We start from the raw sequence: 15271 nt of genomic DNA on the forward strand, positions 1-15271 counted from the left end.
GATGCTGATTGTGGAGGGGGGGGGGACGTGATAGCCATATTTTTAGTGTCCCACCAGGAATTGTCCCAGCTGTAAGTCTGGCAGCCAGCTCAAAGAGGTACCAGTAAGGCTCCTGGATGTTCCCACAGATCTTCATATTTACTGGTTAGGGAACTCTGACTCAAATACTTACCACCATGAAACTTAGAAATTTGCTAAGGATTAGGTTGTTCCACATCTTACTTTATCCAGGCTTATGTCTGCTTCTAAGTGATATTTTTCTGGTATCTATATGATCTGTAATGGAGCCAAGCTGTTGTTGGGTTTTGGAGACCAGACTCAGTAAGGTAAGTATTTATACAAGGTGAACAGTGTTAGCAGAAATGATGAGTAGAATCCTTTTAATGTTGAGGGCAAGTGGGATTCAAAGAATCAAAGCAAGATAAAGTCAGGAGACCGTGACTTCCTATTGAAACAGAGATGTTGCAAACAAAATACAGAACGATTTTTTTGTAATCATGACTTCCCCAGCATGAAACTGCTTGGTCATGAGGACTTTATTAATGATTGGTAGTTTTAAGTGCATGGTTATAAAAACTATTAAAATCATTTTTTGATACCCATGTAGAGGATAGACCCATGCAACTTGCTTTAAGCTATGTACTTTTAATAAAGGCGGCTACATCAAAGCACAGGAGGACCCTTGATAAGTTACAGATGTCTCTGGTCACCTGGCCCTGGTTTCCATAACTACTATTAGTAGTAGATGATTTATGACTATATGAGTGGTGCTATACAACTGGACATGAACCACCATTTTTTATTCTTTCCTCTCACAAACCCTATCCCAAATAGGATTGCTCCAGCCTACTAGACTGGCCTGCCTCTGAGCCTTTCCCCATACTGTCCCCCAGAACACTCTCGTCTACTTTCCCATTCTGCAGTTGGCCTCTTGAAGTCCTGCCCACCCTATGTGGAGCCAATGCCACCTTCCACTTCAAGCCTCCCTCAGTATGTTCATGTGAACTTAATCTTGACTTTCTGTGTTTTGAGAGAACCTTAAAACTTTTTTAGCATTAATTACATCTTTTGCCTTATATTGTAGTTGTTCCTTCTATTTTCTTTTCTCCTAATATAACTAGATTATATGAACTCATTGAAATTAGCAGTTGTCTCTTATCAAACTCTATATCCTGCCAGCATTCAGTTAGTACCTTTGAATATCTGGACCCTACCGTTTGCAATGGATCAAGGTTGACTGTCTCTGCTGTAGTGCCAGCCCCATAAACACTCACATGTCCTGTACCTACAAGTAGAGTACAAAATCTATAGGGCTTGGAGGCCAGCCTTACTTTGTGTTAACTAGTTAGGATTCTGGAGCTCTCCAGAGCTGCGAGAACTCTGACTTTTTAAATTCAAGGCAGAAAATTAAAATCTCAGCTGAATATCCTTTCTTTCAAATCCTAATTCTGTTCTGAATTAATGGAGTTTGGAAAGAATTCCATTTTTGATCCGCCAAAATACCTCTACAAGAGTAGGTTTAACCAGCAGAACTAAGCCTCTCATCTTGTTAAAATTCTCTACTCATCTTAATTAAAATGTTAATACAACCAGAAGTCCTTTTACAATGAACTTTGAAAGTTCTCAAAATTGCTACCTTTTATAGAAACTTATTGGAAATGTTAGCCTGAGAAAGGCAGAATAAATCAGGAAACTGGCTGTTTATGTTTGAAGGAAATATCATTTCTTGGTTACAAAACTGTGAACTTTGAGAGACTAAGTATGACCTTGAGAGACTATGACCTTGAAGGTAGGGTTCTGTATAAACATTCCTAATGTCATACTGTATGAACAGTGTTGTCTTCTGAACTTTTTATTTTGAAGTAATTATAGGCACACAGGAAATTACGAAATAGTAGAGAGGTCTCATGTACCTTTCAATTTTTCCCAATGCTTATGTCTTATGTAATTATAGAATTATAGTAGAATATCAAAACCACAAAACTGAAGTTGGTAAAATATATGTCTCATTTTATTCAAATGTGTGGATTTGTGTGACCACCACCAAAACCAGGATCCAGAAAGAACTCCCACCACTACCGAGCTCTCCACGTTCTCTCCTTTATAGTCACACTGCACATACACCCAAGCACCCCAACTCCAGGCAACTGCTAATCTGTTCTCCATCTCTATAATTTTGTCATTTCAGTCATGCTGTAGAGATGGAGTCCTTTAATATTCACTTTCTGTCTGGCTTTATTCACTTAGCATAACTCCCTCCATATCCATTCAAGTGTTTGTCAATAGTACGTTCCTTTTATTGCTGAAAAGCATTAGTGTTGTTTTTCAGGTTTCTTTGAATTTTACGTGTTTTGGTTTGTTTTCTCACTACTGTTGCTTTTATCAAGAAGCGTTCCCTGACTATTGTTCTGGATGGCAAAAGCTGTGAAATTGTAGAGCTCTGAACACTAGGAACTCTGTGTGATTGGTGACATCTGAGCTATCTATGACCCTGTCCTCCTTATTCTGGCTCAGTTGAATTATTTATCCTACTCCCCCCGTCTGGCCTTGGGAGACCCACTTCCTGGGGTTGAGCTCTGTAAAGCTTCCTGGAGGAAGTGATCATTGCCTTAGTTGTAAGTCATCAACTTCTTGTAGGTTGAATTGAAGATGTTTGAAAGTTCAAAGATCACCAGTTCCCCTCTGTGCTCTCAGAACATAGCCTGGATTTCCGGGCAGGATCGGCCTGCGTGCTTAAAATCCCCTTGCTATGAATGCTGCACATCTTCTGTCCTAACTCCCTACTGTCTAGTGCCAACTATGTGGCAGGCATGGGAAATACAGGGGTAAACAAAACCAATTTTCTTTCTTTTTTTTTTTACATTGAGGTTACATTCTAGAGGACAGACAGGTAAAGCATAATGTAACATCACATAATGATAGACACTAAACACGTAAATAAACATAAAATAGTTCTGCAAGGCCCCGGGATAGACCATAATGGTGCATGTTGGGGAAAGGGCAGGCTACTTTGGATGCAGTGAGCAAGGGATACCTGAGTCATGTTTCAGCCCAGACCCGAGGCAAGCAGTGAGCCTCGTGGAGATCGGGGTTGAACTCACTAACAGAGAAAGCAGCAAGAGCAAAGGGCCTGAGGCAGGAATGAGCTTGGTGTATTCTTAGAAGAATAACGTGTGCAACTCAGGAAATAAGGTAGATAGATAGGGGCAGGCCACGGATTTCAGCATCATGTTAATTCTTGGTACCCACACACACAAGTGCCCAGGCAGTTTGAGACTCTAAAAATCTGATTTCTTCACATGGCAATCCATAGATAGATAGATAGATAGATAGATAGATAGATAGAAAGAAATAGATAGATTGTGTGTGTGTGTGTGTGTGTGTGTGTGCGTGCATGTGCGTGTGTGTGTGTGTTTAAGTCACGATCTCAGGGTCCTGGGATTGAGCCCCACGGCCTGGTGGGCTCCCTGCTCAGCAGGGAATCTGCTTCTCCCTCTGCCTCTCCTCCCACTTTTGTGTGTGTGCGTCTTTGTATCACCTATAACAAAATTCAATGCCTTGAATTTAGGAGGTGGTTAGCGAGTGTTAGATGGACTTCAGTGTATTTAGGGGGTTTTGTTTGTTAAAAGGATTTTATAGAAAGAGGAGAAATACGCGAGCGCAATGAGTACTTAAAGGGGCTGATGGGGACAGTGCCTGGGAGGGGCCTGCCGGTATTAGTGAGTTTGGGTCGGGGTGGGGGAAGGCAAGAGTAGACTCAGAAGTCAAATGAGACCATCTGGCAGTTTACCTGGCAGCCAGACATATCAGAACACAGAAATCTCCTTATTGCAGAAGCATTCAAATGTGTATCAAAACAGGATTTGCTCTGTATCTCTTTTCTCAGAACATCCCCTGGCCCTCTCCAAGTGTTGATACGAGCAATTAATGTCATTTTGAAATTGGAGCACTTGGCCTCTCCGTTACCTTTTCTACTCTGTGAGTGCCTCAGCCACAACATGAACTCTTGGGAAACAACTGAGACTGTTGAATTAGCAAGGGCCATGTGTGTAGGGAAGTGACCGTACTCTGCATCAGGATAAGGACCCCAACAAAAGTGACAGAACAGGAATTCCTCTTACTGTAGCTTCTGCACTTTCCAGATGCCACAGACTTGAGTTATAAATAACATGACATCTTCAGAAAAGCCCCGAGTGGCCGGCCATTCTGTGGTTGCCTGTGAGTTTCTGGTGCTATGGAGAGAGGGTCACAGGTACCACCAAATGCCCCCTTTGTGCCTTGCATACTCTGGGGTCACTGGTGGGCAGACAAATTCAACCATTACTAGATTCCTTTTCCATTTCAAAGCGAGGGTCTCCAAGCTCACCCTAGTATGCCTCTCCCATCTTTATAGTTACTGGAATATAGGACATTTTTTCTTGTCTCTCCTCCTTCCATCAGATTGCAGGTTCCTTCAAGGTATCACTGTGTCTTAGGTTTTGACCACCTGTGATACACAGGTATAGAGTTGACACTTGGTACCTATGTGCAGAATTGGAATGTGAAATCGCTCTCTGATACCAGGGGGGGAAGAGTAATACTTTAAAAATATACTAAAACTGGTTTTAAAAACGTTCCCAGATCCAGAATGTTTACATGGTCCAATATGAAAGAGAACTAAAGAGAAAAATGCAGTCCATCATCTATGATGCAAATAGAAGAGGAGTCGTTAATGAAATATCTCTGAGACAATGTGAAGAAAAAAGAAAAGTTACTGAAACTAAACTGAATAATCTTCGGGAAAAATTGGCAGTCCTGTTGCAGAAATTCCAGCTGGTAAGTAATGAAATTTTGAGTAGTAGGGATATACTTTGTGGAAAGAGCATTCCGCTAGCTTCCTGCCCTGCCATCGTCATCCACTTTGGACAGGTCACTTAACCTAGCCCTTTCTCTCCCTGTAAGGATATTGATATCATAAATAAGTGAACTTTGAAAGTACATATGAGAACATTTTTTAAAAAGTCTGTTATTTTTTTCTCTTACAAAAAACAGAACCTTTGCTTGTGCCGTTTGGTATAGTTTGATCAACTTGTCTCCTCAGTAGCGTATTTCCAGTAGGAAATTTTTTCTAATCTTATCAGACAACAAAACATTTTAATGTTTATCTCAATAAATAATTAGAAACGGACTCTTCTAATCTTTGAGGAGAGGTTGGAGAGGTCAGGAAACCTTGTGTAAGTGTGCTGTTCATCTTGTTTGGATATGTGAAGGCATAAAGAACAGGGCTCCTGTGATGGATTGAGCTAATGAGGAAAAGTCCGTCTTCTTTCTACAGCAAATAGAAATGCTGGATAGAATACATTAAAAATTAAACGATGTATAGCATAAATTCAAATTTCCATAAATTCAGGAAATAAATTGAGAAATCAACAGCAAGCCTAGGAAGCACGTGGTAGTTTGTACTCAGACTTAGGCCCTGAGCCGGGATTGGAGACAGGGCCTTCCTGGGCCATCCAAGGTGAGAGGGCAGGAGCTAAGGCCCCACGGAGAGCCCTGACTGAGTGGAGGGTTAGCTTGCCCAGGAAGAGGGGTCAGGGAGAGACCAGGAAACTCGCACCCATCGGTATAGTACGTGACGAGCATGGGCTTTGAAGCCAGGCCACTGGCTGTGACCATTTCAAGGTGAATCCATTCCTCCTTCACAAAATACATATCTTTTATGTTCTTTGGGATTTCTCTCATAGTGAATACAAAATGAAACTCAGAAAATATTTTTGTTTAATTTAAGTAGATGGCCAAAAAAGATACCACCCTCCCCCTGCCTTGGGTGGTCTGGGAGACACTTACTGTGGTTATTGTGTCTGTAAAAGGCAGCAAATATTTTTATGTTTGAAAGGTCCGGTACAGAGTATAGCTTCAGTGATGATTGTTGTTTTAGTAACAAAACCTAGAGAGACCAAAGAAATTCTGTATCATAAAAATCAAATACTACTCTCTATCAAAAAAGTTCATAAAAATTACTGGTTTTCATGATAGCAAATCTCTGCTTGGCTAGGAGAAAAAAATGAAAGAATAATGACTTACTCTTCCTTCTATGCCAAACCTCTAGGTTCCTGCATAGTAGCCAAAGGAATTCTACTAATTTGCTTTATGCACAACATTTAGTAAGGAGGTGAAGGGGCTTTAGCTCACAGAGTATCTGAAATGCTTCATCTAGTATCATTGGAGAGGTACTCAGAGGACTCCTGCCCAAATAGATTGACTCTCATCCCAGACTTGAAATGTCGATTTTCACTGCCTCTGATTGCTAGAGCAGCTATGCTGGCATAGAGCAGAGATGAGAGACGAGGTGGACCCGAAGCAGACGGATGGAGCAGGCCCACGAAGAGGCTGGGGACAGAACCAGCCTCAAGTCCTACTAGGAAGTCTGGCTTGCCAGGCAGAGAGCAGAGCCAAAGGATTAGACTAGACTGAACAGACTCAGAGCCGTCGGCCCATCAGTGCCAGAAGGGTCACCCAGGGCCTTCCTCAGGGCCCGTGAGCATCTGAAAATCTAAGTGAACGTGATTTACACGTGAGCTTATTTTTAGGGACAGGGCCCCGGTCATAAAGCTGGGACTCAGGACAGTCCAGCTTTGTCAGAGGCCTGGGGCAGAGAGAGCCAGGCAGAAAAGCACAGTTCATGGAACCAGCTGAGGGATGGAGAAGCCAGGATGGTGGTGCCAGACACTGACTGGGAACAATCCTAAAGCTGGAATTGTTTCTGAAAGGTCCTTTCTAAAAATTCTCTTCTCCGTCAGCTCCAGTTGGAGAGCAGACTGATCCCAGGGCTGGGCTTTGGGGGGAGTGAGATTTAAGTCAGGAAAGAGGGAGTATTTGTCCAGCTGTTCAGAGATTAAGCACCCCAGGGAAGCAGAGGGTGAAATTGCACAGAGAACTTGGGGAAGGAGAGAAAAGGAGATGGATGAGGACAGCAAGCCGAGCGTGGGAGGGAAGATGCTGCAGAGGGAAGACGAGTGACAGAGGAGTCCAAATATGCCTACTCATCTGTTTTGCCTATAGGGCTAAAGATTCATGAACTTTTGTTTATTTATTTGAGAGAGAGCGAGAGAGCACAAGGGGGAAGGGGCAGAGGGAGATGGAGAAGCAAACTCCTCACCAAATGGGAGTCTGATGTGGGGCTCCCAGGACCCTGGGATCATGACCTGAGCCAAAGGCAGATGCTTAACCAACTGAGCCACCCAGGTGCTCCAGACACATGAACTTTTAAATTGGAACATAAGGGGTGCCTGGGTGGCTCGGTCAGTTAAGCATCTGACTTTGGCTCAGGTCATGATCCCAGGGTCCTGGGATCGAGCCCCATATCCTCTCTCCACTTGGCAGGGAGCCACTTCTCCTTCTTCCTCTGCCTGCTGCTCCACTTGCTTGTGTACGTGCTCTCTCATCTCAATCTCTTTCTCTCTGTCTCTCTCTCTCTGTCAAATAAATAAATCTTAAAAAAAAATAAAATAAAATGGAGGACAAGAGGCTATAATAGAGAAGAATGAAGTGGAGACAGGGTGGCTTTAGGAATATGACAAGTAATTAAATAGAAGGAAAACCAGTTGAACTAACCTCCACATAAAAAGAAAAAAAAATGATCCAAGTTCCTAACCACCTGTGAGCATAAAATGAGATTAAGTGTGAAAACATTTTAAAAGATTAAAGGCATTATTCCAGGGCAAGGTGGGTTTTGTGGCTACATGCATCATAGGGAAGACTGTTCAGAGGCCACCCAGATGATAGGAATAAACCCTGCAGCTTCTTCGCCCGCTGTGACTGTTGATTCTCTTTCCCCAGGGTAGTCCGGTAGGAGACCTGGAGCAGATTGACGGTTATTTAGAAGCTTTGCTTAAAGAAGATAATCCCCTTTTTCGGAACGCTTTAAATAAAGTGACTACAGATGCAGGACATAGTCTCCCTTTAGAAAAAAACTGAAAATAGTTCTCAAAACTAAAAGTCAGAAAAGATATTTCCTTTTAAAAATGCTAATAAGAAAAAGGAAGATTCTTTTCAAAACGTATTTCGCCTTGTACTCATTATTGTACAGTTTGCCCTGTTAAATTCTAAGAAAATTGTGTATTTTAGAAATAGAGACTGATTTACAATGTACACATTTGCGGTTGTGTTCCCGAACTCTGTTTTTTCAGAAACTAGTTCTAGAGTTCTCCAGTTACCACGTGAGCTATGAAGAAAGGGAAATGTCAGTTAGGCCTAAATTTTATTTTCACTTAAAAGACTATAAAAACTAGAAAACAGTGGTTTTTGAAATCCATGTACAAAGGACGACAGGATCACCTCCTCTTAAAGCTTGTGTTGAAAAAGAAAGACCGTATGTCCTTTCTCTGTGATAGCCAATACTCGGGAAAGCAGGAAATATATATCCTCAAAAACTGTAAGATATAACTTCTATGATAATTCTATTGTTGAATGGTAGTAAAAATACAAATCTTCTAAGTATCATGTGAACACATATTACAGATATGTAAGAATTGCATTTTTATATTTTCCTTAATAACTGATTATTTTTATTTGTTTAGAAATGTCTACAAATTTGGACAAAAGCAATAAAACATTTAATGTTGTGGAATTGTATAATTTTAATTTTCTGTACATACACACAGTATAAAATTCAGAACGTGTGAGATGGGATATGGTGGAGAGTCTTCATCCTTTTCTTTAAACACTTAACTACTCCTCTCCAGTGGTGTGCTTGTACCAGCTACTTGTGTCCATCCAAAAACAATCAGTGTACAAAAAACTGTGTAAGTCATTATACAGATATAAATATAGACATGATGGCATCCAAAAGATTCTGTTGCTTTTTGCAGTTAATATGCCTTCAAGATCATTCCGTATCAGGATCAGTACATGGAGAGCTTCTCATCTTTCCCTGCTCCTTATTTATTTTATTCTGTGGACATACTAGAATTTATTTAATTATTCTCATTTTGATGGTCCCTTGGATTTTTTTCCCAGTCTTTTGGGTTTATATGAACAGATCTCTATAAATATGTTTATTTTACACATGCACAGTTAGTTAAATTTTAAATAAATCTCAGAAGATGAATTGCCGGGTCAAAAGGCATGTACATTTTATTAGTAGTAGACATTGCCCAATAGTGCTCCATAAAAATTTTATTAATATATATTCCCACAGCCATATATCAGTGCCTGTTTCCTCACGCATTCACCCATCCAGTGAATTATCAAGCTTTTTTATCTTGCTGACCCAAGTAGGTGAAAAGTGGTACATCCTTTTAGCTTTAAGGTATATTTCCTATGCTATGAGTAAGATTTAGCATCTTTTCATGTTTAAAATTCATTTGAATTTTTTAATTTGGCTTTTTTTCCATTTTTCTATTTAATGGTAAGTATTTTCTTACTCATTTATAGGAACAATTTTTATATTAGGGAAATTATTTCTTTATATGTGTTACAGCTATTTTCTCCTAACTTTATATTGAAAAAGATTTTACAGTGTTTTGAGTCATGTGGGATTAAAAAATTGGGGGGAGTAATTTCCTCTTCTTTATGCTTTCTGGTTTTGAGTCCTATTTAGAGGGGACATTCCAATGCTAAAAAGTATAAAGAAATTTTGCCTTGTTATAATTACCTTAATCATTATATTTTAAATATTTGATTCATCTAGAATTTATTCTGATGAAGAGAGTAAGTTAAAAATCCCACTGTTGGGGATCCCTGGGTGGCGCAGCGGTTTGGCGCCTGCCTTTGGCCCAGGGCGCGATCCTGGAGACCCAGGATCGAATCCCACATCAGGCTCCCAGTGCATGGAGCCTGCTTCTCCCTCTGCCTGTGTCTCTGCCTCTCTCTCTCTCTCTGTGACTATCATAAATAAATAAAAATTAAAAAAAAAAATCCCACTGTTTCTGTTCCCAGATAGATACAGTATTGTCCCCCAAAGTATTCATTGAATGACCAGTCTCTTTCCCACTTGATCTGCAGTGCCAGCTTTATGTCCTGTTAAATTCTTATTTGCATTTGGGCCAAGTTCTTAAAAAAAAATTCTATTATTTTTCATTGATTGTTCCAACTTTTCTCATGTTGGACCCGTGTTGTTTGGTAGGAGTTGTCAATAATTTTATATTTTAGAATTTTCTTTTGTATCTTTGCATGTTTAATTCTTATCCAGACGTAGAGTTCGCTTTTTTAGTCAACACCCACCCCTCAAACTTCATTTGCATTTTGTTTGGTGTGTGGTAGTATAACAGATTAAGGTACAATTGTCTTTTTTTATATCAAGTCTTTCTACCCAAGATCAAAATATGCTTATCTGTATGTTCAAGTCTTCATTGGTGCCCTATATTAGCATTTAAAATTTTTCTTCAAATACATCCAGCACATTCTAGTTAAATTTATTATAGTTTAGATTTATTCTTTGACCTTTTAGAAATGAAGTCTTTTCCCCATTATCTTAGAGTAGATTAATGTTTTATATAGCAGGATTCCTGAGTTTGGGATATCAATATTGTATCCAATATAAGAATCTTTATACTATACTTTTAAAGTCTTATCAGCAAGCAATTATGCAGATTTTTTAAAAAGCATCATTTACATGCAGTAACACAGTTTCTGCATCTCAGGTCCTTATATTCTTCATTTATCCAAAATCTTCCTTCCATGAGGGATTTCCTTGGCCCCTTGAAAACTTTCATTACCTTCCTCTTCCATCATCACTAGCCATTCTTTTCTTAATATAAAAATTAGTGATTAATAAATGTTAATGGTGATAAGTCAGTGCCTCTGAGCATCCTTCTGGCAGACATTTAGAAAAGGTCTGCACAGAGACTCCCCCAGAGAATGGTCTTTGAAGATCCTGACAGAATATTCCTCATATTTCCTATCTGAACAGAGTCCTCATTGGCTTATCATCTTTCTTTGTCTTCCACATAAGGAATCTCATCTAGTCTAATGGTTTCGAGTAATACTTCCAAATGAATGGGTTCCACATTTCTCTAATCTTATCGAATACCTGTTATTTAACTGTAATTATGGTTTCAGAATTTTTCTATTTAAAATCTACTTTGGTATGGTTGAAACAAAATTAATCCTATATACTTTAAGGACCCCCACCTCCTGTTAAGGCACTTCATGTAGGTCCCAAGGGCTCCAGTTCTCCGGGGAGCTGGGGCTTTAAATAGGTAATCAGGACTAAGGAATAAGGACTAAGGCAGAAACCAGACTTAGGAACTGAGTCACTATGAGAATTGGGGGGGAAATGGAATAAGGTTAGGAGAGGAGAACCACACTCAGGACCAGATGACCCTGGGTGGGAACAATGGAATTCTGTTACTTGTACGTATGATTAGCAGCAAGATGGTGTGAGGGCCACACAGGGCAATTCATTTCCATTACTGGACCACGGATATAGTTCTTAGGCTCATTCACTCAGTTTTCAAGTCCTATGCAACTGGAGCTTGATTCAGACAAGACTAGCTTGGGAACTGGAGTGGGGCAAAACTAGCAGGTACAGGGCATGGGTAGAAGCAGACTTGAGAGAAAAGACAAACAGCAAAAAAATAAAATGAGACCAATGCCTGAAGACACAGCTTAATATGTCTCATTAACTGCAGATTGCACTTTTCTGCCTACCTCACCTACAAGTGTTTTTACTGCTACTAATATGGCTCTTTCTACCCATTTCCCTCTTCTGTACATGACTTCCTTTACATTTTAACAGTACTCAAAATGTATCAGTTTTCCATGGCTTCCGACTTTTTGTTTTCATCTAAATTTATCTCCACAGTATTTAGGTATGAAAAAGCAAATATTCTCATTACTGTTTTACAGATGGGAACGCTGAGCCTGTAATGCTTCAGTGCACTTAGTAAGTGCAAACAAAGCCTCGAGCCCAAGCTTCTAGATTGAGACTCAAGAGCTCTGTCAGACCCCACTCCGCAATGTGGGCATAATTTATGGCTGACAGTATGGCAAGGATCATTCTTTTTAAAATATTGCCTCTGCCCTTCACAGAAAGCTGTATCTCTGAGTGGCAGCAAGCATGATCCCATCAGTTAGCGATAAATGACCTTGTCTTAAAACTGTTCAGATGAGTTAATCTCACTGGCTTTCTATTCTTATTTGGCCTATAGCTGTAAGAGGTTTAGAGTAGCTCTCTTAAGGCATATGTTAGCCTCCAGTTTTAGTGAAGGGTGAGGAACTAAGTTGGTAGGCACCTTACATGAAAGCAACCTGAGAAAAAGCTGGAGACCGTGAATCGTGATGGGAAATAACGAATCCAGAGCTGGTGGTCAGGCAGCAGTTCCTGCTAAAGAGACCTATGTGTGGTACAGAAAATTTATGAGGGAATATCCATCTGGCCTGCAAACACTTCACGAATTTAAGACACTCTTGGGTCTGCAGGGTCTGAACCCAAAGGCCAATCAACACGTTGATCAAGTTTATAATACCTTTGACATGAACAAGGTAAGACCTTTACTTTTTATTTGGCTCTGGTTCTGAATTTTCCCCTTTTTAAAAATTTGAAATAGCCCGAGGTAAAATGTGTGCATCTCACCGAACAGGGAGCTCTTCAGAGAACCCACAGCTTGTAGGTAAGTGAGTCATTAAACACAGTTAGCAGTGACGGCATGAAAGTAATTGGGAACTAGCCTCTCCGCCCTTGGAAATGTTCTGCATGTAGGGAGTTATTTTAAAACCAAATTAAATCTCGGCATGGAATTCTAATGCTATCGTTTAAACAAATCTAATAAGTGCAGATTGATTTACAAAGACTGTTTTCAAAGTATTTAATGCGTTGGTGACATTTTATAGAAAAGCAAATTACAGGAATCTGCTCTAAAAAGTGTGATTGCATCTAGATTGGCAGGTAAAATCAATACAAATTCGCCAACATGTTGTTTGTACTCAGAAGTTGGAACCCTGGAATACTTTTTCATATCTGACCAATTTAGTTGGGAAAAATAAAACAATTTAGCTTTAAATTCAGATAAATTTTAGTTTCTAAAGATTGATACTCAACTAGTGTCTTGAATTTACTCATTCCTGAGGAGTTGTGGCACATTTGATTTTCAAGACTTGAAAAAATACAAAGATGAGGAAAAAATAGAGAGTAGAAAAAATAAGATAAAAAAATTAACAATCTAACCAAGCAGGCTCATGTTTTTCCTGCCTACTTTTCCTTGTGCATTTTAGTTATTTTTGCCTGTATATTTCAAAATGGGCTGATTCCATCTAGGATAAAAGGGAAAGGGGAAATACAACTCATTGAAAAATAGATGACTTTAATAGGCTGTGTGTGAGAATAGATGGGAAAGAAGTGGTCATTAATTCAATACAATTAAAACAATTGGCTGCCCATTGGGTTGTATGGAATCTCGCACAGCCCTCTGAACCCTTTTCCAAAAAACAAAAACTTAAAAAAAAAAAAAACAACCAACCAAAACAACAGATGATTTAAAAGGAGGTAACAGCCAGCAAAACTAGGAAGAATTAAACCTGTGCAAAATCAACATTCATTTTAATTTTTGTAATAATGTTGGGAACAGATTTCTTTTAGGACATTGTGTTTTAGGGTATGTTCTTCATTATCAAGCATGAATGAAGCACTGCCTGCTTAGCATGACAGTGTTTTTCCTCCTCATAAATTTTACTTAGTGTAGATGCAAACAAACAGTTCTGCCCCCAAGGAGCATACAAATCAGTGGGAAAATGAGGCAGATCCTGCTTTTGTTCTTAACATTGAAATACGTTCTAGGTATGCTATAAGCTGAATGTGTGTGGCTCCCATGTTAAAACTGCCAGTTATTTTTACCAGCAAAAATGGGATTATTTGGAAATAGCAGAAAATTGCAATTTTGGACAAGCAAGTTATGGCCGAACCATAGGCGTGTCTGCAGAACAAAAGAGAGGAACCCTCGAGTACAGAGGAAAGGGTGAAGTTGGGAAGGCTTTTATGAGCAAAAGGTCTGTTGGAGTAAACTGGGAGTTTGAAGTATGGTGGGGTTGGGGCGCTGCTTTTCCCCCTGCTGGGGTGGAAAGTAGTAGTGTCAGCAGGCAAGAACCAGTCTCCTCCAGTGGGGTCTACAGTTGACCAGGAGTGGTAGGGCGTGAGAGCGCCCCCTGCTGGCCCCCTGGCTCCACTCTAAATGAGCTTTCCTTTTTCATTTGTCAACTGCCCAAACTCCTCTGTTGAAATCTAACATCATCCCCATCCCCACCTCCACCCCCACCCCATCCCCATCCCCATCTCCATCCCTACCTCCACCCCCAACCCCAACCCCCAGCACCAACATGATAGTATTGGGGGGGGGGGTCTCTGGGAGGCAAGTAGGTCATGAGGGCAGAGCCTTCATGAATGGGATTTGTGCCCTTATAAAGAGACCCCAGAGAGTTTGTTACTGGTTGTGGGGACCCAGTGAGAAGGCTGGGTGTCTATGAACCAGTCAGTGGGTTCTCTCCAGCACCCCAATCAGCCTGACCCTTGATCTTGGATTTCCTCAAAGAGCTGTGAGAAGTACATTTCTGCGTGCTTTAAGCCACTCAGTCTATGGTATTTTCCTTAGAACAGCCTGAAGTGACCAAGACAGGAAACTTGTGCGTGGGGGCTGTTGTCTGCCTCTGCGTGTGCCTTTCAGCTCCCCCTCTCGGCCATCCTGTGCTTCGGTCTTTGTGTGTCTGCTGCTGTCTCCCTGTGCTGCTGTCCCCTGTGCCTTCTGCTGTCCCCTATGCAGGCTGCTGTCCCCCTGTGCAGGCTGCTGTCCCCTGTGCCTGCTGCTGTCCCCTGTGCCTTCTGCTGTCCCCTGTGCAGGCTGCTGTCCCCCTGTGCAGGCTGCTGTCCCCTGTGCCTGCGCTGTCCCCCTGTGTCTGCTGCTGTCCCCTGTGCCTGCTGCTGTCCCCCTGTGCCTGCTGCTGTCCCCTGTGCCTTCTGCTGTCCCCCTGTGGTTGCTGCTGTCCCCTGTGCCTGCTGCTGTCCCCCTGTGCCTGCTGAAAGCAACCGCTTCACCATGGAAGTCTGTTGCTCTCGATGGCAGCTTCTCAGACTCAGTCCTCCTGAAGGGCTGGAAGATGAGCTGCTCGCAGGTTCTTTAGGTTATTCTTCCAAGTAGCCGGTGACACATCCCACACCAGAGATTTTGCTGTTAGCCCAGTGTTTGTGGAAGCGCTGCGGGTCAGAGGTTGCTGTGTGACAACAGGAACATGTGAAAAGGAGCTCTGGGTAGAGACCTGAAGTGCTGTCAAAACCAAGCGTACTGTTGAGGAAGGTGGGGGC

At 41.2% G+C, this 15271-nt stretch overlaps 2 protein-coding genes across 3 annotated transcripts in view; both read left to right on the forward strand.

Moving 5' to 3' along the window:
* MORC1 (MORC family CW-type zinc finger 1) overlaps positions 1–7956 on the forward strand; it is a 162059-nt gene extending 154103 nt beyond the window's left edge. Inside the window, exons 28-29 of the mRNA XM_041748544.1 lie at positions 4621–4815; positions 7819–7956. Coding sequence (XP_041604478.1) covers positions 4621–4815; positions 7819–7956 — 333 coding nt within the window. The remainder of the gene's footprint in view (positions 1–4620; positions 4816–7818) is intronic.
* Positions 7957–12261: 4305 nt separating this feature from the next.
* GUCA1C (guanylate cyclase activator 1C) overlaps positions 12262–15271 on the forward strand; it is a 34463-nt gene continuing 31453 nt past the window's right edge. For both annotated transcript variants that reach the window (XM_041727350.1, XM_041727360.1), the window contains exon 1: positions 12262–12465. In XM_041727350.1, coding sequence (XP_041583284.1) covers positions 12262–12465 — 204 coding nt within the window. The remainder of the gene's footprint in view (positions 12466–15271) is intronic.

The sequence above is a fragment of the Vulpes lagopus genome, chromosome 1 (genome assembly GCF_018345385.1).
Source record: "Vulpes lagopus strain Blue_001 chromosome 1, ASM1834538v1, whole genome shotgun sequence".
Lineage (NCBI taxonomy): Eukaryota > Metazoa > Chordata > Mammalia > Carnivora > Canidae > Vulpes > Vulpes lagopus.